General features: G+C 41.5%; 1 protein-coding gene across 3 annotated transcripts in view; it reads right to left on the bottom strand.

Moving 5' to 3' along the window:
• Positions 1-24,042, bottom strand: part of nbeal2 (neurobeachin-like 2) — a 32,371-nt gene that overhangs the window by 6,763 nt on the left and 1,566 nt on the right. Inside the window, exons 1-35 of one of the 3 annotated variants that reach the window (XM_068323202.1) lie at positions 19,157-19,288; positions 18,066-18,154; positions 17,680-17,844; positions 16,258-16,339; positions 15,858-15,967; positions 15,524-15,606; positions 14,846-14,931; positions 14,441-14,747; positions 14,214-14,320; positions 13,809-13,895; positions 12,836-12,919; positions 12,537-12,635; positions 11,756-12,387; positions 11,523-11,655; positions 11,082-11,201; positions 10,636-10,966; positions 10,374-10,456; positions 10,174-10,266; positions 9,779-9,950; positions 8,995-9,128; positions 7,734-7,893; positions 7,499-7,601; positions 7,134-7,284; positions 6,764-6,919; positions 6,499-6,658; positions 5,916-6,004; positions 5,102-5,791; positions 4,807-4,991; positions 4,539-4,695; positions 3,300-3,443; positions 1,902-2,225; positions 784-933; positions 519-676; positions 228-352; positions 30-147 (exon numbers count right to left, since the gene is read on the bottom strand). In XM_068323202.1, coding sequence (XP_068179303.1) covers positions 30-147; positions 228-352; positions 519-676; positions 784-933; positions 1,902-2,225; positions 3,300-3,443; positions 4,539-4,695; positions 4,807-4,991; positions 5,102-5,791; positions 5,916-6,004; positions 6,499-6,658; positions 6,764-6,919; positions 7,134-7,284; positions 7,499-7,601; positions 7,734-7,893; positions 8,995-9,128; positions 9,779-9,950; positions 10,174-10,266; positions 10,374-10,456; positions 10,636-10,966; positions 11,082-11,201; positions 11,523-11,655; positions 11,756-12,387; positions 12,537-12,635; positions 12,836-12,919; positions 13,809-13,895; positions 14,214-14,320; positions 14,441-14,747; positions 14,846-14,931; positions 15,524-15,606; positions 15,858-15,967; positions 16,258-16,339; positions 17,680-17,844; positions 18,066-18,154; positions 19,157-19,186 — 5,897 coding nt within the window. In that variant the 5' untranslated portion in view covers positions 19,187-19,288. Of the gene's footprint in view, positions 1-29; positions 148-227; positions 353-518; positions 677-783; positions 934-1,901; positions 2,226-3,299; positions 3,444-4,538; positions 4,696-4,806; positions 4,992-5,101; positions 5,792-5,915; positions 6,005-6,498; positions 6,659-6,763; positions 6,920-7,133; positions 7,285-7,498; positions 7,602-7,733; positions 7,894-8,994; positions 9,129-9,778; positions 9,951-10,173; positions 10,267-10,373; positions 10,457-10,635; positions 10,967-11,081; positions 11,202-11,522; positions 11,656-11,755; positions 12,388-12,536; positions 12,636-12,835; positions 12,920-13,808; positions 13,896-14,213; positions 14,321-14,440; positions 14,748-14,845; positions 14,932-15,523; positions 15,607-15,857; positions 15,968-16,257; positions 16,340-17,679; positions 17,845-18,065; positions 18,155-19,156; positions 19,289-24,042 lie in introns of those variants that run through there. The other 2 variants (XM_068323201.1, XM_068323203.1) reach the window with 2 other exon arrangements.

Here is a 24,042-nt window from a genome sequence, read left to right as displayed (position 1 = left end):
TAAAAAAATTAAGCAAATCATAGACTCACTTGTCATCCAAAAAGACAACATCCTCCTCTCCTAACTGATCGTCCTCCATATCGCTTACTTTGGCTTCCTTTGCAACAGCTAATGGAAGTGTTTCAGAGCTACGAGGGCTGTCAGCTCCTAAAGGTCAAACAAAAACAAGAACGTCTTCGATGCTTTCTTTGCACAATAAAATATAATGTTTACACCCAGTTACATACCCATGTTGTCCCTTTGCGCACTGGCCTCACTGTGAGGATCGTAGTTGTAGTTGGGCACAAGTTTGAGACGCATCTTGGAATAGGTCTCAGCAATTGATAATTTTAATTTCACCTCTGGTTGAACTCTATCAAATGCAAAATAAGTAAAAAATGGCAGAAATTCAGCATGCAGACATTAATAAATCAATAAATGTTTTTATTTTCGTTCAAATGTTTATTTTGCGCAAAAAAACAGATTTATAGATCTTCTCAGTAGTATTAAATGACAATGTCATTATGTATGATTATTACCTGCTGGCCCATGCTCCCCTCTCGCTGGTCAGAAGCCGGCGGAGAGCTCTCCAGTGCTGCCACACTGCCCCCATCTGGCTGGAGCTCTGCTTCTGCCAGCTGACATACCTGCTGTTCTCACTTCTGACTCGCTTCAGGTAGGGGTCCACGATCACTTCCTGCTTTCACACAAACATCTCTTACATAATGTGACAGACCATGCTTGTATTTTGATTAACTGTTATAGGAAAATGTTTTCTGCACAAAACCAGAAATTTTTTTGAACCTGGAACTTGGACTTGCTGTCAGATCGGTCCTTATCCCGTTTGAAGGCTGTACTCATCAGGTCGTCGAAGCAGGAATTCCAGAAATTTGACATGATGTCATGGATCCTCCCAAATGTGTCCAGCTCATATTGCTCCATGGTGGGTTGAACCTTAGGATTTTCAGTAGGATGTTAACACACATATACAGTACACAGCCACGCACACACACACAACTCAAGAAATTAAAACTCTTTCTTGCAAAGTTGCAATTGAATCTAATAGTCTAGAGAAGAAAAAAAAACAGCCTATCTTCACTGAAAAAACAAGAATTATGGAATTAAAACACACTTCCCCGTTCCTTTAATTGTTCCTCCTTACTGAGGCATTGTATTCAAATGAATATTTGAATGTCTAGTGTACTTTCAAAATTTACCGTATACGTATGACTTTTTTTGCTTTCCTTGTACTGTACTGTCTCATCATTTTATGCTCAAAAATAAAGCTGGTTGGAAAAAAAAAAGAACTTACAGAATGACCCCGTACATTAATTTAAAACAAATACATACACTAAACATTAAACACATTGAGACACACACTTGTGAAATAACAATGAGTCAAATTTAAAAGTTGCCATGACAGCCAAAGTTGTGCCACACTGATTAAAGTATTGCTGGATCCGTATACAGAACAAATCTAAACACAACAGATTTATGAACATGCAATGTCACACAGAGTAGTGATAAATCCACCTCTCAGCCAGTGGTTAGCCTGCCTGGCATCCATCCATAAAATATCTCTGTTCCAAGTCTGAGTATACACTGGCTCCCGCTTAAAATACATTCAAGGTCAACTAAGGAGCACTAAATAGAGCTTTGGGTTGTTTCTCTACTGTCTAAACTGATAAAATGTTGTAAAATGTGGATTACATTTCTCTGTAACCAACCATGAGATAAATTGTTCAAACCAGGAGGCAGGAATGTGAAGCAGCAAAGAAACAGAGCTGACAGTATCAGAGAGATGAAGTTTGATTATACCTCTGCAGTCACACCAAACACCGGAAAGCAGGCTCTCCAGATTCCTTAAACATAAGATAAATTACTACTATTTTCAAAAGCTCTTTGTGAGACACAACACTGACCTGATGGCGGTAGAAGCCCTGCCACTCCACTGTGTGGCAATAAGCCTTCAGGTCCTGGGCGAAGGTGGTGCTTCCGTTGGTGATGGGCAGATTGGGTAATAGGCTTTGGAGGGTGATGGGGTCGGCGTGCTGGTCGAGCAGCGTCCTGACGATGGGCACCAGGTGGGGGAAGGCCTCCGGATGACCATAGTTAGTGCCATCCATTACCCCTCCTGGCCACAGGTGGGCGCCAAGCTGCCCAAGCAGGAAACAGACCTCCTCCCAGCTGAGGCAAAGGACAGTCTGGAGAAGGCTGTGGAGCTTCAGATAGGCCATCTCAAACACCTGAGGAGGAGCAGGAGGCGAATGAGGTGTTCAGCTTTTAGGACTGAGACGCTAGTAAGACATATCAATAGCAGATCGGTAATAGTTATTAATAGTTAGTAAAATATAGAAATGTTCCAGTCCACCTTAACATCAACAAAGAAGTAGGCTTTCTGGAGGTGGTTTTAATCCGTGGTGGAAAAATGGTTCAGATAATTTACTTGAAGAAATATGAAAATCAAATTTAAAAAATTTTTCTTTACACATAAGAATTTTACTTCATTGTGAAGTGTTGTGAATTTCTTCAAAAGTCTCAGAAATAAACAAGCTCACGCTGTGTTGGGACTGTAAATTAATTTTTCTAATAGGTCGATCTGTGTAATCAGTAATCATAAAATTTGAAAGAAATTAAGCAGCTGATGAAAGGTGGACGTAAACTGTATGATAGATCCCTCTGATGGAGTAGAGATATAAAGCAACATGGAATTATGTGTTTTATGATACTACATATTATACTCTGTTCCTGTGGAAGAATGTAAATCAGCCAGCTTACAATTATTTAAATACTGTACATTACTTAATCGAACTGTTACTTTTTCTTTATATCGTAGTCGCTCAACTTAAACCGCAGCAGGCTTTAGTTCAATGTGACCCACAGATGTGACATCAAAATGATTAATTCAACTGATTTCAAACAGGATATTTTGAAAAATGTATTTGAAGACTTTGGAGAACACAGTCAGCAGTATATGATTGAGGGCCATAAGGTCAGTTTATTTATGGGCACTCGCTCTAAACCATAATCCCACAGCTAGAGCTGCAGTCATAACTGTGACAAGAGCTGCTATTTCATACAGTCCACTCCCTTATAGGAATGACTGTGCTGGTATTTCCCAGTCAGTAGGGTTGTTTTATCTCAACTGACTTTATCTTGATGTCCTTATCACGTTGAATAAACAGTGTGAACCCCTTAGAATTTATTTTCTACAACGTTCAGTCTCACAGGTGTTTGGGTTGTGAAACACATACACTGTGAGAAATATTCAACATTTAATCTTGGCATGTTCGACTAGACGAGTTGTGTGTGCGGCTCACTGGTGAGTGCTGCTGCTGGATGTATCCAGTGATGATACGTAGGCCAATCTGGGCCATTTCCTTCAGTTCAGTGTTCCCAGGGCTGCCGGGGGTGCTGTGCCAGGCCTTCAGCTTGTCCAGCAGGTTCACCACCCCCTCAAATATCTGCAATACAATAATAACCTCTGAGTCAACAAAGAATGCAATAAAAAGGCTGGACCCGTTTTTGCACAACTCTTGATCTACATCAACCTAAAGCCTTTCAAATGCATTCCACATAGCTTAGCTTATATTTTAAAGAATAATCCCCTTCTATCTACACCTAGCCTCTAATAAAACCGAACAGGAGCATTTCTCATGGAGTAAACAGAGACAAAAATGGACACACCCAGGAGCCAAGAGCCCAGCACTCAAATGTCTTGTTTATTAATCATATCAATAATGGTGATGATGCATTCTGTATATCTTCTGTTTGTTAGATCAGAGCTGAATCATTGTAGAGTGTTTTTCTTTCATCCACTTGCTGCTATGTATAGTAAAAAGTAAAGCTAATTATTGAAAGCATGTATGATGAAGTACATAAATATAGTGAAATGTGATATCTTATGTCTCACTGGGCTGCTGAAATAGCATCTGTTACTTTTGGTTTGGTTTATATTATCCACCAAGGAGTTCATGTTTTCAGTGGTGCTCATTTGTTGAATTGTTTGACTGTCAGCAAGTTTCATGATGGATTTTCATGAAACTTGAAGGAGGGAAGCGTGTCGGACAGGAAAACCCCCACTAAATCAAGGATTGGAGACAGAAAATTAAGGACATCCAGGATTTGTTCTACCTTTTGCAAGATAGGACTTGTGCGTCAATTACACAAACTACTTGGTAAATTATCTTGAAACTGCGTGCGACGGTGAGGCATGTGTCACGGTAGAAATTTACAAATGATGGAGTGCGTGTGGATGAAGAAGCAGATGCATGTAATGCATTAATGTAAGTCACCTCCTTCAAAAGTGCACAAAGCTTTTGTTTTTTTGCAACTCAACAGATTTAATTTAACTTGGTGGAACAATGGGACACATGAATCTAGATAAAGACATAGATTCATGGTTTCTATCTTCTAGATCATAAAACGCAAACATTGGGCAATTAAAAAACCTTGATGTCCAAGTTTTGTTCCTTTCAACAAACCGTCCACAGACATGGAAATACTAAAAGCTCAAACAGGATTTGAAAGTGGTACTAAAGGCGGGATAAGTGATTTACCTTTTCACTCCATAATGTGTGGTTGTCTGTACCCTCAGCAAACAGGAAGTCCTGCAGCAGCCTGAGCAGCCGCACCAGACTGGGGCAGAAAGGCAGAGTCACTCCCTGGGCGTCCCTCAGATCTGAGAGAGACGACTCCAGCATCATCTCCAACAGACTGACACACACAGAGAGGCAAACAGACTTTGAATACATCACCTCTTAAATGCAACACGTTCAATGCATAGATTGTTTCTGTTGAAATACTTTTGAAATAATTAGTGCTGACCTGCGTTTGATGTCATCAGGAGGGCGGACCAGTTGGCAGGAAGAGCCCAGTTTGGTAAGAACAGAAAACACCTGTCCTCGCTCTCTCCACACCACATCCTCTCCTGCTTCAGCCCCATTACGGCTCCAGAGCACGGAGAAGACGATGTTAGTTAGCAAGTTGCACAGCTCCTCCTCTGGGGTTTGCTATTAGAAAAATTCAGCCCCAAAGGAATAAAAAAAGATACTTCAAATCCAAAACATGACAAAGAAAAGTTTAGCGTTAAGTCAAACATGACTTGAGGAGGAAGTCATACCTGTGGGTTGGACGTATTGGAGATGGTATCTCCAGGAGGAGGGTCTGTCCCATAGCTGGTGTCATCAAGCACATTGGACAGACTGGAGCTCTTCCTGGGTCTTTGAGGTGGAAAGGATTTAAAATTCTCCAAAGGAGATGGTGTGTTGGTGAGACTACCAGCAGGAGTGTGTGTTCCAGTATCCCCCATACATCCTAGGTCTAAGTCAAAGGGTGATGCAAAGGGGGAGAGGGGATGGTAGTCTCTCCCCTCCTCATCTGGACGAAACGAGGTGATGTCAACTGCATTGGAGATGGAGGAGGAGTGGCTCTCCTGATCCACTGAATCAAACGACTTGAATTCAAGGTGGCTATTATAGTTTTTGTAAGGAGGCGACTGAGATAAGTCAGAGAATCCCTCAGAGATGTCCCGCTGACCACTTTCATCCTCCTCCTCATCCTCAATGTCTTGCGAGCTGCGGTAGCTCAGGAAGAGGTCTACTTTTGCTTCATCTATGACCAGGGCTTGTTCCCTGCGTAACGCTGGCCGGTAGCCGGCTTCAAATGAGCTGTGGTTGCTGGAGCCTGTGATGCTGTTGGCTTGGGACCCGTAGGATTCCTTCACATACAGCTTAGTCAGGATGTCTTGCCAGCCAGGTTGCCTCGCAAGCTGCTTCACGTAATCCTCATTGGAGTAAATCAGGTGAAACAGCTGGGGTCACATCAGGAGGAACAAAAAGTGTGTATTTATTACTGATAAGCAGGCTTTGAGCTGCATTTCTCAAATGTTAGACTGTGATAGCTTCAGTAGAATTAAATGATCTGAGCAGACTGACCTTCCGACACACATCTAATCGGACGGTGAGCTCAGCTCGATGGGACAAACTGACCACAGCCAGGAGGTCTCTGAAGTTGGGGCTGGAATCTGTGGGGCAGCAGCCAAGTTCATTTTGAAGTCCTTGGAAATCTATTTTTTGCTTTCTACCATGAATATACCGTAGTTCACAAACTTTGCTAAAATTACTATGACACTTTCTGATGCAGCGAAACGCATGTTACGGACGTAATTTCTGCTGGTAAGGGCCCCTCAATCAAAACCACAACATTGTCTGAGTTTTTGTCTTCCTCATGGATCAACCACCACCAATAGTTACCTGATGTGACTCAGGAAGGAATGTTCACAAAAAGTGAAGGAATGTCAAGGAAGTTTTATTTAACTTAATCCTGCTCATCAACTTTCTTCCTTACTCTCTGACTTTCCTCAAAAGGGAATTAAATGAGACGTAACATTCCCTACAATCATTTCTGGAATAACTTGTGATAAATTAAGCACACAGTTTAAGAAAATATACAGTAAGTTAAGCTGCTTTCAGACACCCAGGTCATGATTACTTGAAGGGACTGCTGTTCCAACATTACCTGTAGCAAGGACCTGCTCGTATAGACATCGAACAGTCGTCATGGTTACTGGAATGTCATCTAGGAAACACACCAGGCCAAGATATCCGAAATCCTTCAGTTTAACGCGTTGCTTGTTGCGTTCAGACACTCTCTCACTTTTGAGGATTTTGTATAAAACCTGTGAAATTAAAGGGAAATTGAGAGATTTTTTCCGTGTTTGTAGCAAAAACACTGAAGTGACAAGTAAAGTAAGTGAAGAGGAGGTCCTGTTGGTTGGTCTCACCCTGAAGACTCTCTCTCTGACTTCATCTCCGAAGTTTGAAGTGAGCAGCAAGCAGTACAGCTGCTCCACCCCCCACTCCAGAAGCACTGCCTGTACCTGCTCACGAGGGGGGCTGCTCCTCAGGAGTTCATACAGGACATCCAAAGCCCTCACTGCCTGATCAAGAGAAGAGAGGAACCAAGATAAAGTACTAAGAAATATGGATTAGGGAGGGTGAAGTCTTAAGTGGTCAGAAGAGTATTTCTGATATATAGAGGTACAAAAAAAATAGAAGAGTGTTGACGATCAGGGGAGATAAGGAGTGAAATATTAGGCTGGAAAGGTCAAATGAGAACACAATCAAACTCCCTAAAGAAACAGATGAACATACCTGTTGCTCCTCTCCTACAGACAGAATGAAGGCGAGGACACTATGAAGCTCCTCTGGTGTGGGAGACTTCAGGAAGTCTTTCAGTAAGGCGAACAGAGAAGTCTGAATGGTCTGCTTTTCATCGGGCAGAGAGCTGCCATCTTTCTCCACACTGATCAATGACACACAGCAATAAATGCACAAATTATCTTCTTATGAGGAGGAATGAATCACGGTTTGAATACAAACAGACTCAAAATGCGTAACTTTCACAACCACATGACTGTAATTTTGGTTAAACATGCTTCACATGCTCTTAACATACACATTGGTGGACATCTTTACTGCCTTAATATGGAACCATACTGTGGGAGTGAAATGCTTACCTGTAGAATGTGCGAATGGCATCCAGAATATACTGGACCCCATACTTCCTTTTCATGCGCTGCTTGCCTTTCTTTATTACAGAAGACAGGTACTGCACATGAGCTTGAGGAGAAACAAAACAAAGGTTGCTATTTCCTATCAAACCAATATTTAAAATGTCAAACCAATATGGAATGTTGCACCAAAGGCTTGCAGGTTCTTAGCTGAGCAACACAACAGATGCTGATGCCTTACCCAGACAAACAGCAAAGTGGCTTTTAGTCCAGATGCGGAAATCAAAGAGCAGGTATTGATAGAGTTGCTGCAGAAGAAGACTGTTGCCCTCATTGAAAACCTGTTCGAGCAGCAGCTGCAACGCCATTAAAACATTCATGTCCATCATGCTGCCAGGAACCTGCAGAAAAGGAGGCCCAGAGAAGAGCATGTGTTTGTGTTGAAGGATCTTTCATTCTACAAATAGAAGTGGTAAAGACGAAAATGTACATTGTATAAGTCTTTTTGTCTTCACCACTGTCTAACCTGACCACCGCACATCAGTATTGGGACATAGTTTCCTTTCAGGATGCTCCACCTTAATGTCATGTGTTTCAACATATCCTGTCAGACAGAAAGTATGTCTCTGCAGTGCAAACCCTGAGCAACTGCAACCATCAGAGATTCCCATCTATTAAGTTTAGAAGTAACTAAGAAATATAAAGAATTATCAAAAACAGGAGTCATGGTGCATCACAATTCACTGTGATGTCCAGGACTTCTATACAATTTAAATACAGTATTTTCATTTGGCTTCAAATTGCATGAATATTTTGAGATCACATTCTTTTTTTTTGTATACTATAATGATCCCTGGGGGAAATTTTTATTTTTTGTCTCTCCTTTATACATATTCCACAAGCTAGAGCACACACACACACACACACACACACACACACACACACACACACACACACACACACACACACACACACACACAAGTTGGGGAGAGAGAGATGGTCGAAGAAGGGCAGCCACATAGCGCCCTACAAGCAGCTTGTGGAGTTAGTTGCCTTGCTCAGGGGTGCTCAAGCAGTGCTTAGGAGGTGAACTGGCACACTCTAGCTAACAGCTCACAATTTCTGGTCCATACTGGTCTTGAACCAGCCACCCTCCAGACCCCAAGCCAAGATCTAGTGGACTGATGCAGACATTTAAAAATTTTATAGCAGATTTCTTTTGTTCTCAGTCAGACAGACCACACAATCTAGTGAATTGTACATAATCTTTCCCAGAAAGAGAAACAAGTATTGGGGTCTTTTTGAAAAAAAACAAAACAAAACAAAACCCAAAAACAACAACAACAACAACAATGATTTCATCAGCAACATACAGATTCAATACAGAGCAGCAACATTGTGGAAAAGATCAAATGTCCACTGTCTGATGCTGATCAGTTCCTCACACAAATAGTTCTTATCTGTTGGAGCAAGTAGGGTCGATTGAAGTGTGGGGTCCTTACTTTGCTGAGCATGGCTCCGATGATGCTCGGCCCGTGACATTGTAGGAGACTTTCCTGATTGACAGGATGATGACAAATCAGGTTTTTCACCATCAGCAGGAAGGCGGCGATGCTGTTTCTCTCTAATCGGATCTCTGAGAGAAAAAAAGGGGCCAAATCAGCTTTAAGCACTTCCTGTGTGCAATCTGTGATAAATTACAAAGCACTATATTAACAATTTTATCCGTCAGGTTGGGTCATTACTCATGTGTAACCTGTTAATGTGTTCATGTTGTCTCACTTCTGTCTGGTGTCACAGTTATCAATCAAATGCAGATTAATGTATCCTGGGCGTACCACATTCATCAACTGTTGTGACTCAATATGACCCAGACATTGAATCTATTAGCATTGACTTCTCTGTTTTGCCACTCTGCTGTACATTATGGAATTAGTATGTGAGTAACTCTCTAGCTCTTCCTGTTTGTCCTTGCTTCATGCCATGTGCATTATCTGAAAACACTGAGAACACTGAAAATCACAGTTAGCATTGAGCCTTACTGAGATAAAATAACCAGTTACAAAAATGTATTCTGATTAATTTTTAAATATAGCAAAAAACACCTCGATACAGGTAAGATGAATAGTAATCCATGATCACAGAAAGGAAAATTTAAATCAAACATTATTGTCCAGAGGGAATGTCCCTTTAATCCAGATGAACTGAACCTTCAGTGAAAACAACAGCACTGCATATAACTTACAGTATAAGAACAAAAATTATCTGAACCATCCACGACTTAACCTGCAGACTTGTTGAGTGGCAGCAGCATGGCAGCACTGCCTCTGGGTGAGGTGAGCTCTGGTCCCAGCAGGTCTGAGATGTCCTGACCTCCGTTGTAAATTGGCTCCGCCTCACAAACCTGCTCAAGCAGTGGCATCAAAACTCCTAAACCTCCCAGCACATTTACAACATCCTGCAGGCAAGATAAAATAAAACAATCGTACAGGGAATATTTTTAAATCCTTCCACAGTTTCTCATTATGATCAGACATTGAAAAGTGAAACTACAGTCAATTAGGGAGACACATCCTGACTGAAATATCATTTTGATCAGCATGTTTTTATGTGAATATTAGAAAAATGGATAAAATAGCTAAACAAGTTTTAATAAAGATTCATTATGTCTCTGAACCCACCTTGATGTCCCAGTTCACCACACGGTGTCCCGTAAGTCTGCCGTCATACTGGTGATTGGGTGACAGGTCCAAACATATCTGACTCTTGAAGGCCTGGGGGGAAAAAGCAGAAACATACAGTATGTGCAATTAAGAATGATATGCTGATGTTGTTAAGTGCTTACACAATGAAAGTAGCATTGTAAAGTTTCTATGAGAACCTGTGGAGTGTAGTAGAGCAGAAGCTTGTTGTTGAGATCAGACAGCTCTCCATCCGCTTTGAATAAGGACACGTGGTTTGGGCCTTAAATGGAAAGCAGAAACCAATATAGGTCATAAAATATGCAAACATGACTGGTGTACATAAAAAACACTTTGTAGGAGTATTCTCTCAACTGTTTTCCTCTACTATCGGCCTCCTGCACTTAGTGCACACTACGATATTCTAGGTGTATAACACGTGTCTTTGCATGCATGATCTACCTGCAGCGTGCAGAGCTCTGGCTTGTGTCAGCTGCAGAGCCTCGTGGCAGATAAAGACGGTACCCAGGAGCCCATCAAGAGACGTTGGTGTGCCCCACTCTGTGTCCTGCAGTCCTGCTGGGATGGTATGCACCGGAGATTCCCCCAAAGACCCCCAACGGCCTCCTGCAAAGGAAGCTGGGAAAGACTGCGAACGGATGAGGGAGGGTGTAGTAGGGAAGGCGAACTCTGGAGATGATGGGTTGGAGTACGTGGAAGCAGGCAGGTGGGGGGAGGTGGTGGTGGTTGTGGTCCGGTGACCTGCTGAGCCGATGCAGCAGGAGGTAAAAGGCTTTAGGAATCCGAGACCAGCAGAGACAAGCAGAGCAAAAATGGAGGAATTTAGATTAATAGAGAGCAAAAACATGTGTCATATGCAGGATGAGCTAGATACTACTTCTAGTTACCTCACTGAAAGATGGAAAACGAAGCTGAGCAGTTTTACATTGTTCGCCATCAATGTAGATGGTGACCAGGTTCTGACCAAATGGACGGCGGCCAGGGATATGGACTACAGCTACTGAATGCTGTGAGGAGGAGGACATTAAAGAGCACAACATTTTCTTCTGATGTAAACATTGGAAAACGTTCTAATCCAGTGGTTGATACACTCTAGTAGTTGAAAAGTATATTTTTACATTTAGAAGCCAGAGGAAAAAGACAATTCTCTGACATATTTAGAATGTTCCCACAGATCCTTCTGGATATCTTGCCTGAAGGGTTTTCCAGCTTTAAAAAAATGAAGTGTGAGTTTTTCCTTGAGACAATCTATTTTTATTTGGGACGTTCTTGATGAGGGTGAATGATGGTCAAAAACTGTCCACACAACTATTTCTGTCCACACTCACCCAGGAGGAGTCTGCCAGTTTATGTTCAGGCAGCACGACGGCCATGTAGTCTTTCTTAGTGCAAACAGCAATAACCAGCACGCCCTCCGTGGTGAAGAAGGCTTCTAGCCCAGTTCCACTCGCAGTAAAGAAACTTAACAATAGAAAACACATTCTAAAAACTGGACAACACAGCCACATCTATGTGTCAACATTTGCAATTATTCCTGAAATTTACAAATGTTCCTTTTCACCTGTAGAGCTGCTTCCTGCGTGCTCCTTTCCCCACGTCTTGCTGAGGTGCTGCCCCTGAGCTGACAGGTTTGTGGTTGCTGGAGAACTCCATGTTAAGACACAGCCAAGCATGGAAGGCAAACCCGCTGCCAGGCCAACGTTGGACTGTGGGGACCATAATTCCTGCCATGGGGGGTGTGAGATCAAAGTACTGCAAGGCGCCGTCCTGGCCTTCCCTTGCCGTCATGGCCGAGATCACTCGGATGACGCGAGCACAGTAGGGGTGCACCTTCCCCACCGCTGCGCAATTGTCCTGATCCACCCTGAGAAGCCTGAGTAGGCTCTTCAGCTCCTCTGGTCTCAGACACAGAGAGCCGAGGTCCTGCAGGAGTCCCAGCAGAGCATCTGCACACTGCCTGTCCAGACTCTGTGGCTGAGCGAGTACCTGCAGGAGAGTACCCACCATACCAGCCTCCACAGCCACAGTCCGACAGGACAAAGAACCACCACAAACAGTAGCCAGCCACTGGGCTACCAGCAGCTGAAGGTTTCTCTGACCCGATAGCTCAGGCAGCCACTGCAGCAGCAGCAATAAAGGCTGTTCGTTACTAATGCCGAGGTGATGGGCGTGAGCGTGTTGGCCCTCCACAGCCTGGAGACAGAGACGAAAACAGAAGACAGAGAATAAGTTTGTTATTTAACTAGAGAAAACAGCTTAAATACAAATAAGAGCATCACTGAGAGCAATGTGACCTCAGCTGTCTCTAGAACCAAAAGATAAGGAGAAAATCTGTGCTTCACCATGTTCATCAACTCTTGCAACAGTCTTGTGGTGGGTTGACCTTGACTTTTCAACACATCAAATAGCTGAGGGTAGCCAATCCTCTCCTTGAAAACCTCCTGAGGGGGAAAGAGACAAAAATAGGCTTGAGAAAGCTGCACAGCAGGGGAAGAACTTGTCGGCACCCTCCCATACGTCTGAAAACATTAGAATAAGAAAACAGCTTTCTTCATTAGGCTCTAACTGTTCCTGGCATTGTTTGCATCACAGTATAAAATTCTGATTATATTCTTGGTTGATAGAACACAAGGGGCCTTACTTTAGCAGAGGGTGAGTTACTCATAATTGCTGTGAGGACTCCCAGAGCATGGATTGTAATACTGTCAGTTCCTTTCTCCCAAACCTGCATCACAATAAGGGGTACAGTTGATTGTGGAAATGCAGAATAAAGAAATGTCTATCATTATGAGTTATAACCAAAAGCCCCAAAAAGGTGAATGTTTCAACTGCAATTGATCAATAAGAAAACAAATTATCACTGAGGAAATCTCATTCAATGAATCCAAGAAGAAGGAAGGACCTTTCCTTTGACTATATAGTCAGACACAAGAAGTAGAGCACATTTATATGTACAAATTACTGCAGCAGACCTTTCAAAGTAAATGAGCTGCTATACCAGTCACCACACAATCAACCCTGTCAGTAACTGATGCAAAGCCAACCACCAAAAAGACTGAGGCAGCCACAAACTACAGCTAGAAATTAGGCAGCATCAATCCATAGAACAAGACCCAGGACTTTCATATAAGCAGAAACAATAAAGATAGAACAGCCACAATAAGAAAAGAATACACAGCCATCTCATGCTTTATGAAAAACACAGCAAGCTCATCTTGCTCAGTCTTGTCAACAGGGAAGTCAGCCTCTAATTGTGAGCGTCATATAAATTAACACCCCCATACAATTTAAGAAGAATGCGCCACTTGATAATATGAGTCTTAACATGTATAAAGCTAACACCTTCTTGTCCCTGAGTGGCATAATAAATTAGCAGTAATCCCATATTACACAGCCTGCAGGTAACACTGCATCCCAGATGGACAAATCAAAGACAATCTGATCTGCAGACAAGTGACACAAATATCTGCACTACCTGCTTTATTTACAAATGAATGTGAGCCAGACTTCCTGTCTGAAGCATCCTGTTTAAATAGCGCAGAGCTGCAAATGAGTGGAGAGAAGGCTGAGTTTCCTGCTGACAGACCACTATCATCGCTATGAGGGGGAAGTACCTGGTCCACTTCGACCTCTGTGAGTAAACATGTAGTGAGGTCACACATAATCTCACGCTCTGGCCTAAGCCTGTTGCTCTGAAAGAGCTACTCGTGCATGTCCACACAAACATAAAACACAAAAAGATAGACAATTAGACAAAAATCATCTGTGAGAGACTGTGGAGACGCGGTTGTCTCCTGGTCTCCCTGCGGCTCCAGCAGGACACGTGTGGGGAAAAATGTGATGATGTATATCAACATTTGTGATATTTCACATTAACCATGACAGACATTAGAAGGCAGATCTGCTAGTTGGACACATAAAAATGAACTAGACATGACTGACAGGAAGGCCAAATGACAGACAGATTAGTTAAAAAAAAGCTGACTGGAAAGACAGACACAATTTAGACGGGATCTGACCTTGCTGTTCTGAATGAGCCTGAGGATGTGTTCAAAGCAGTTGTTGTTAAGGAACACGGCCTGCAGGACCGGTCGGTCAGAGCACTGCAGGATCTCAGGAACTGCAGCTAAAATTGGCAACAAGGAGGATGTTGACTCACTCTCCAGACAACTCTAAAATCAATTATTTGGCTTCCATGCTTTAGAAAAGGAATGTTTGACTCAAGATCCAATGGACTCCGTCTTACTTAGCATTTGGCTCTGTAGGGAGACCAGGCTTTCTTCCCAGCTCTGCATGTCTTGATGCTCGCTGATGCTGAGGGGACGATTCCAGTTGAGGAGCTGGAAGAAGCTGTCAAGTATTGTCCTGATGTCCACCTGCCGCTCCACTGGACTGCTGCAGTGCAGGAGGTGGATCATGGCGGTCAGGCACTGCAAGGTAAGTCGTGGAAGCCCCGTGTCTTTGGGTTGAGTAGATGTCCGACAGCACCAGCCCCGCAGAACAGAGAACAAGTCCTCAACAGCCTGAGAGGTGATGGCGAGAAGGCCATTCTTCTGACAAAGTAAATGAATAAATAAAAATATGAAGTGACTTCTTTGCAGTCAGATACTAATGTGAAGTGTTTTCACAGACTAAAAAAATAGCCACTGACCTTTCCTCCGCTGATGATAGCGCCCTGGAGGTGAACCATTCTGAGCGTCAGGAGCTCTGGGATCTGCTCGCTTTCCTGGAAACTTTCTGTGAATGTGTTCAAACCAAAGTTATGCTATGACATATCCACCATCAATCCAACAGAATGCAATCCTGCCAAATTCAGAAAGCTAAATAAAGGATGACTACTTCTTCAGTTTCTCAAAAGTGTCTCATCTTTTTTCTAATGCTATATCACTAAAATCATTTAATAAACACGTAACTAATATCTAATGTTCACACTACAATAACATTACACTGCAATGACACCTCTACCATTCAAAAGGGACAGTCTAAGCCATGCAAATTAGCTGGGACATATACAATTAGCACTTAATCTTGCTGGATACACATGCTATGATATAATCATATTCAAATTCGGACATGTTGAAATTTGCATAGCAGAGAAGAAAAGGCTATAATTACGTTTTGACAATTGGAAAAGCTGTATTTACACTGAACAATTAAATTAAATGACCCAAGTTGATTTGATTGCAGCAGTATCACAAAAGGTTGAAGTGTTAACAGTTGAAGGTGACAGGCCTGCCCTGTGTTCCAGCAACAGGAACAGTGTGATTCTTGTGGTATGTGAGGTCTGACAGAGATCATGTGATCGAGGAGAGAAAAGGGAGTGTCTTACCATGACACAACGCAGGCAGCTCCTCTGGCAAGTCCAGTGGGGAGAACTTATACTTGTTCCTTTCCAGCAGGCTCACCTCCTCCCTGCAACACACAAAGCCTCGTGTCAACACAATAACTCCCACTCACATCATGATTAGTCAGTCAGTGGCTGCCAGTCATACTGCTGGCACTAATGACCCATGACTTCAAGGCTTAAACGCAACAAGAAAGGGAGTCACACACCACAAATGGTTGAGCAAGATGATGAATGCCAAGATTATCATTCTAAATTCCAGCTCCCACATGTTCACACAGACGACTCAAGCAGACAGTGTAAAGTAGCACAAACTCACCCAGCCAGGCGTCTCCTCCATGTTTGATAAGGGTCAAACAGACTCTCACACAGCACAAGTCCATACTGGACAACCAGTTGCAGAGATGATTCCTTTTGTCCCACTTTTATCTGTACAAAATGAAGGTTTGAACCTCAGGTGTCATCCTCAGGAGATACATCAGTTTGTTTTTGAATGCAAACACAACGCATTCCTGTATAATTATTAAAGATCAGCAGTAAACTCGTTCTACTTCTCACTGAGAGGACACATTTTAAACAAGCTAAATTCTGCAAAGTTTGGTTCATATGGCACAAACTAATCTTTGCATGCATGATGTACTGACCATATGAGTCGAGTCCCAACATAAATCTCTGAAATCTGTATCCTATTTGAGCTGCAGTTTATAATATGGCCTTACCTGCTCCAAACAGAAACTCAAAAGCTTGATGGTTTCAAAAACAAAACCGGGGGTCCTGTCTGGGTCGATGTTCTCCATATTTCTAGAACAGAGAAACTTGTGAAATTCCGTGTGAAGGAAATCTGTCTAATCTGTGCACAGCATATAGAACCTACAAAGAAAATTATGGAAATTTTTATTTAAGAAAATCTGTAGATACGAACAGCCTCACGCCGCCATATCCAACGACTGTATAGTATCTGCCGTAACCGCTGCTGAGCAGCACCGCTGCATACGCGCATCTCATCTTATTCTTGTACGTGTCTGTGAGAGTCTCAGCACGTCAGGTTTCATACGCAATTTAACATTTACCGTGGCTGATAAAGCAAAGGCTAGCGCTAGTGATATTGGCAAAAAGCATAAGGTAAGTGATGACTGTGGTGGTGGTAAGAAACACGACAATCTAATTGATGACAACGCTGCCTCTGACCGACAATACCTCCTCCCTCCACTTCTTCCGTCGCTCTAGAGCAGTAGTGCCCGGTTTGATGTCTGACAATATTTTCTCAAACCGGCCTTTAAGGTCTGGTGGGTAAACACAACAAAATAAAATTGTACGACCAGTATAAAAGCTGGTTATATACAGCTTTCATTTTCTATGAAGTTGTAGGTTCTTATTCTGTCTCCTCATTGGCTCTTTTACTCTGTGCAAAGAAACTTTCCAAAGACATTTGTTTTTTGTACGTTTTGCTTGCTTGGTAGTTTCAATTTACATTAGTAATGTATTCTGTGTTGCCGGCCGGAGCGGCACCTTAAAGAAGGTAGCCATGTGGCCTAGGCAAGCATCTTGAGATGTGTCAAGAGTGACTCATAGACAGATGTGGAGGAGAGAATCCGGTAATCAAAAACAAAACATCATTTATAACCAGATAGTGGATAAAACAGAAGTAATGTAAGATTTATTTTTTTTCTGTGCAGCCCAGTACCAATTGACCCACAGACCAGAATCAGTCTGCGGCCCAGGAGTCTGAAGGTAAGTTACATTACAGTACTCCAGTACAGTATTTAATTTAATTTATGTGTTACTTTTATGTCCTGTAATTGTTTCTGAAGAGTCTTTGAGAATACAGTAGTTTTTTAACTTTGAGTAGTAATAGCATTTAAATTACCTCAAAAGGTGATTATAGATTGAAAGTTACTACGTAACGATGTACAAACTATTCAGCTTACGAACTGTCTGAACCAATTGTTTTTGTAGGTTGAGGACTACCTGTAGTACTATTACAATTTAGAAGAAACGCTAAATAACCTGTGGCTGTGAGTCCAGTCCAGTCCACATTTTCTGTCAACTGTGAGTTTCCATAATAACAACAGCAGCCACTCCACAAAACACATTTTTCAGTAAATGTGATGGATCAGATAGATAACAGACTGCGCCCTCACCTGCACACAATGATGAAGAATTTCATGAGGAGAAGGGGATGTGGGGTGCTGCTGTTGTGCTCTTCACCACCAGAGAAGTGAGCTGTGCTGTCCCAAAGCTGGGTGCTGAGAAACACAAGAACCTCCCTGGGGAGCAAGGGCACCTCTGAGCTGCTCTCCTCCAACCTGGGAGATAAAGAATGATGCAAAAAGATATGGGATGAGAGTGGGAGGTAGTAGCATGGAGGCAAAAGCTGCTTTAATAGCGGTTGTGTTTGTGAATAACATAAACATATATAAACTGTATCACCACAGAAATCATAGTTCATCCTGCTCTGCATGAATACAAAACAGTGGGAGTTCCTGGCTGTGTAGTTTGTATAAATGAAATAACTGCTGCTACTCACCTCCGAGGCTCCAGTGACTGCACATCAATGAGTCTCTCAAAGGATGCCACAAATGCCTCCAACCACTGCTGCAGATAGCTCACATCTTTCTATAGGAAGGAGGAAAGAACATGGAGGCAGCATGTCACTTTCATCGACTGGGTTCATGCACATTTTGAAAACGGCTCTGTATGTACAGCATACATCAAAGCAGCAATGGAATATGATTTTTTTCTTTGTGCTCGGTTGTCGTACTAAACTGGAAAAAGACGATTCAAGCTTTGCCATGTGACCTGTTGTTGTAACAGGATGTTGCAAAGTGAAACACATGAGCCAATTCTTTCCTTTTACAAAATAAAGAGGGTTAAAGAAAAAGACACTTGACATGTTCCTTCATCTGCAGCCATAAATTCAATTACGCACAACAGACCAAGAACAACTTGTGTCCTTGTCGTACACAAGACACCTGCGCATCACTGCATCCCTATACGATAATTTAATATTGTTTATGGCTTGTACAACAGAAGCTTGTTTACACACAAGCACCATTATCTCAGCTATAATCAGCTTCTGCAGCACGACATATCCTGCCAGCACCCCCCACCCCACATCAGTCCCTCAGTCTCACACAGATTAAACAGATAGAGATGAATAACTCTAGAGAAAAAGGTCAAGTATAAATGGAGTACCTGTGAAATGATCTTATGAAAAAAGAAAATGATAATTAAACAGCTCTGTGATATCTGAAGCAACTATGGTGGAACACCTAGAAATGTCCGTGAACATCTCGATTGGCCGAGTCTTGTGAAGCAGCTTCTGCAGAGTGGTCACCGTGAGAGAAGATAGGAGCAGTTTCGGACCGACTGAGTCATCATGCACAAATAAAATGCAGTACTGTAAATGGCAAATGTGTCACAATGAATCAGGTGCTTGCCCTGAGCCAACAAGTACAAATGAGAGAACAAATAAAGAGAGCTGCAGCTCATTTAAGGTGTAACAAAAGCTGCAGACAAAAACCTAAACAGAAGTGGATATCTCATTACATTTAATTAGAATACATTGTGCAAACAGTTCTTTTTTTCAATGCTATATTAATGTTAAATGTACATTACCAACTGGCATTGACTTATGAGCCAGTCCATCTCTCACTGCTCAAGGTAGAGCAGGGTGCCAGGCTCTGGTGAACCAAATGAGGCTCCAGGGAAGTCCTCAGCTCGCAGCTCAGACGCTGCACATTAACCAGCATCAACGTCTGACTCACCCTTTTATTGTCTTCCAACTTAAAGCAAGCAACCAGGAAATGACATGTCACTTTAACCGAAGCTTATTTCCTCAATATGCAGCCTCCTCTTCAAAACCATTCCTCTTTTGGCTCTACTGCCAATTGTGAGCAGATACGAGGAACGCCTCTTTACAAACTTCCCACAACAACAACAACAACAAAACACAGCAACCACATTTACGATCTCTAAATTCAGCACAGCAGGAAAACGCTGGAGCGGAAATGTTAAGATTCAAGCGTGAGAGCACAAAGAGACTGAAAAGAGATGAAATATTAAATGCTGTAAAATGAAGGGGAAATAGATGATGCACATGTAACCTGTTACAGAAAACAAATTATGGGAAAAAATACTTATATAATGTACTGTCTAAACCATTTGCGTGACTCAGTAAAAACAGGAAATTGCACTTTGTTTTTTACCTCCAGATTCTAATCAATTGAGTCAGAACTTGCTGTCGGAACCAGAAATCTTTCAATGCTTTCAGCTTTGCTATATTTTCCAAGCCACACAGCAGTCATAGAATGTAAACCTCTGCAACAGCAGCTCAGGTTCTCCATTACATCACTGCACATAACAGACTGACAATAGAACTCACTGACAATGAAGAACTTCCACTAGAATTTGAAATCACATTGGCATCATTATTAGTTTTAGCAGAATATTTCACTGATAGTGGTTTTCTTCAGTTTGTAGGTCAGCAACTTTTTAAGAGGCATCAAATCTGACACCTAAGTGAATCAACACAGTTTCCGCTAAACTTGCAAACTACAACTCAAGGTCAATTACCTCCTTGCTGGAAGATTTAGATTTACAGCTAAATTACTCCAAAACATCACCAAGGGTGATAAAAAAATTGGCTGTTGAACGGAACTTAACAATTGAGAGTAAAGAATAACCATTCGAAATGGAAATAGCAGATAAATAAATGATGAAATTTGGAATTCATGAGTTTATGCTACGTAGAGAGAAATATATTGACTAAATGATGCATGTGGGCATTGCTCTCTATTTTCATAAGGAGATGGAATTTAATCTGTTATATGTTGAGTTTGAATGCTTCTGTGTCTTTTAGGTACAAACAGGGATTAACTGCAACAGATCAATTTTATGTGCATAATAAATAACATGAGAGAGGAACTGATACTGATTTACTAATAGGAAGTAACACCAGGCAGGAAAAATACATTTAGTATATTTAGGAAAAATAGATTTAGCCACATGGTGACATGCTGTTTAATGTCTAAATCCTTTTACTTTGCAGGTTTTAATTAGAAAAAAAAATGCATTTGCTCCCAAAATAGACACCTATAAAACACTGGAAGTGTGCGGCATTGTCTATATCTGTAAAGATGCCATCCTTGGTCTTTATTTTCACTAATTACTTTACTGGATTTCTGGGTGTCAACATCCTGCAAAGCAAAGTAGATCATTTCTAAGTTTCATTGCCAGATAGTGAGGCTATCCCACCTAACACGTCAGTTTTTTGATGACCTATAAAGGAGAATGAACAATAAACTCCATCGCTCACTGCATCTTTGGTGTTTTAAGAAACACCATTTCACTGATATCTCAACAATTCCAAAGAATGGTCCTTGTTAATCACTACTGATCAGCTTCTCTCCAGAGACATAAACCCTTTAATCGTGAGTTCTAATAACACCTCTTGGACAGGATGGTTTTTTCAATAATAACCATTTAAACAATACAAATTATTTTTAAAAACAACATTTAAGTCAAGCAGATGTCACAAACTGGCCTTGAGGTGCCAACCCCTATAAACCCAGTCAGTTGTTTTCTCTGCACATGACCAAGCAGCTGTGCCACTCTCTGCTGCTTGGCATTCTGCTTCGCTCCAGCTTCCTGCACAAGTGAGAGCAAAGAGCACTTTGATTTTCCTTGTTGGCCCTTCTGTTGTTAAACAGGGGAAATCGAGGCACATGAGGGACTTCAGTCACTGGGCTCATGAGCCAGTCATAGTGAGAAGCAGGGTTGGCTGTTGTTGCATCCCTCAGTGTGGAATATTGACGTGAATGTCTCAGTAAATGACATAGTATGGCGGAGAGGCCAGTAAACACTCTCTAAAAACTGAGCAGGGGAGGAGGTTTCACAGCTGTAGGGATGGTTGGCAGCTTTGTTGCCACTTTGACACATGACACTGAAAGCTTTAATTAAGCCACAACAATCTCTAGATAATCACATATTTTTTTCAGTGGGTTGTTGATGCAGCAATTTGCTCTAAGCGGTTGGGGAAAATGCTTCTTTTCTTACTACAACCACAGTGATGATCTCTATAAGATTTACGTAAATGATCGTAGAGTCAGTTCCCTCTGAACTATATGTAACACACTGTGTCAGCTATGTAAGCACAGTGTACAAAATGCATAACACCGTCTTTACCTCAAAGACATTAATGTTCTAGTAGCTCAAGTTAATGTATTCAAATGATCAGTTCACTGTCACAAAAAAACACAAACCGAGAAGCATCAAACAGGTTTCCAATGCCTTACTGGAACAAAAAGACGGAAATCCAAGTTATATTTTTAGGAGTCTAGTGAAATGGTGAAAACAAAAGAAGCAGTTTGATGATGTAGTGAAGCAGTGTGGAATAATAGTGTGTTACAATTTCCTCCGGGATTACTAAAGTATCTATGTATGTATGTATGTATGTATGTATGTATGTATGTATGTATGTATGTATGTGTGTATGTATCTATCTATCTATCTATCTATGTATCTATCTTGCTGTCACTGCAGTGCTGAAAACATTTCATTCAACCTGCAGTCTTTGTTAGTTTGAACCGAAAAAAGAAAAACAGTGTAACCTCAAACAAATTTACTTCTCAAGGTCTGAACATTGTGTTCATTGTGTTGCAAACCATAATATAACAGCTGTTTTTTTTCTTCAAATATGCATATTTTGATTGAGCAATTATTACTTGACTGTCTTGATGTGAAGCCATGACCATTTTAACTTTTTAGTTGTTGTATTTTTATCAAAAACTGTCCTTGAACTAGATAGTAATTTGAAATAAATAACAGAATAATTAATCAAAGATTTCTTAAAATATTAATCAGTTAAGAAAACAAACAATCGTTTCAGCCCCACAAATGACGTGTAATGACATGACCATTCCAAACCATACGAATCTGATTAAACCGTTTACAACAGTAATGTTTAATGACTAAGGGGGAGGGGGAGCAAGCACATCCAAAAATTATGCCCTGTTGGATGTCTTCAGACAAGATCTGACGTGTCAGACTACTCCCTCTGTGCTGAGATCACCCTCCCTGTCTACGACCATTTCTGTTGGGCACAAGGACATGATAATGGTCTCTGACACTGCGCCAATAATGTGGTTAAAAACTCCGGAAAAAGAAGGAGATGAGTGTTTGCTGCTCACTGTGTGATTGTCTTGACTTGCTGTGACCATCGTTTGGCTTAACATGCTGTCTACACGCTTGAAACTGCAAAACCTGATTACCTAGAAGCATTTAGTGAATAAACACTGCATGTTTACTCTGCTAACATGGCTGTTTAAACATCTTTGTGATGAAATAAATGCCAATAATGATGTCATACGCCAATATAGTGTTATCCTGTCAATAATAAATAATCAACCATGTGCCCTATACTGGAAGATGTTACTCAGAAACTCAATGATTGATTTACTGCTTGTGTATTTGTGTGGAAAATGTTTCACTTTAGAACAACCTCAGAGTTTCTATATCACAATGGCTTGTCAACATTTCACATCAGTCCTTGGCTGATCCAAAAGCTTTGAAAGGGGTGTGTAATTTCTTGCACAATCGGAGGAAGCAGGGCTCCTTTATCAAAGACAAGCCGGAGCAAGTTTTGGTTTATTGAAGATGGGGAATGATCGCTACAACACCAAATGAACTCAGGCATGCTAGAATCATGTGAAGGAATTCATCACAAACTGTATTCTAAACTCTTGCTATCCATTTTACACTTTCAACTGAAAGAGTTATTCTGAAAACAATTATATGGGGAAAAAAACCCCAGCTGAAACAAACTAGATTGAAATATTTCTAAACTTCCATTCAGATATGTAAAAAGGTGTAATGGCGGCTGCTTTTCCTGGATTTGTTAAGATGGAGAGTGTCAGGCCACTGAGTAAGTAATGGCCTCTTTGGAGACGTTCAGGTGTCTTCTTCTGCTTGACTCATTTGCAATAGTCAAAACCTTCCCTCATCTGCAAACAATGCTTTGTGAGTCAGTGATGGGATCTGTGTGGTTTAAGAAAATACATATTGTGGATGAAAACTTGAAAAACAGGCAGACAACAAAGCTTTCCATACGTTGGCATGTTGATGTTTGTTTACGATGCAAGTAGTTGTTCACCGAAGTGGTTTTGCTGCCTTCCTTTAGCATATTGTGTCCATCAGACACATAAGGCGCTGACATTCAATAACATGATCAATTGCACCCTTCATTGAATCTCACCCATAAGGGTGAGTAATTTGCAAGTATGCAAAATCTACTTCCTCGAAAGCTTGTGAGCATATTACATCCTTTAATGAAAAAAAGTTAACTTTTTTGCTGTGTGTCTGCAAATGACTGAAAGCCTAGAGACAGCTAAATAAGGAAGCAGTCTTACATATGGAGACACAAACTCACCACACTTGCTTGTTTTGTTTTTTAAAGTCTGTGGTATAACCAGGAAAGTTCGGGAGTTTTACAGTGTCATCCTGGG

The sequence above is a fragment of the Antennarius striatus genome, chromosome 9, assembly GCF_040054535.1.
Source record: "Antennarius striatus isolate MH-2024 chromosome 9, ASM4005453v1, whole genome shotgun sequence".
NCBI lineage: Eukaryota > Metazoa > Chordata > Actinopteri > Lophiiformes > Antennariidae > Antennarius > Antennarius striatus.
This window is presented reverse-complemented; position numbering and strand designations above follow the sequence as displayed.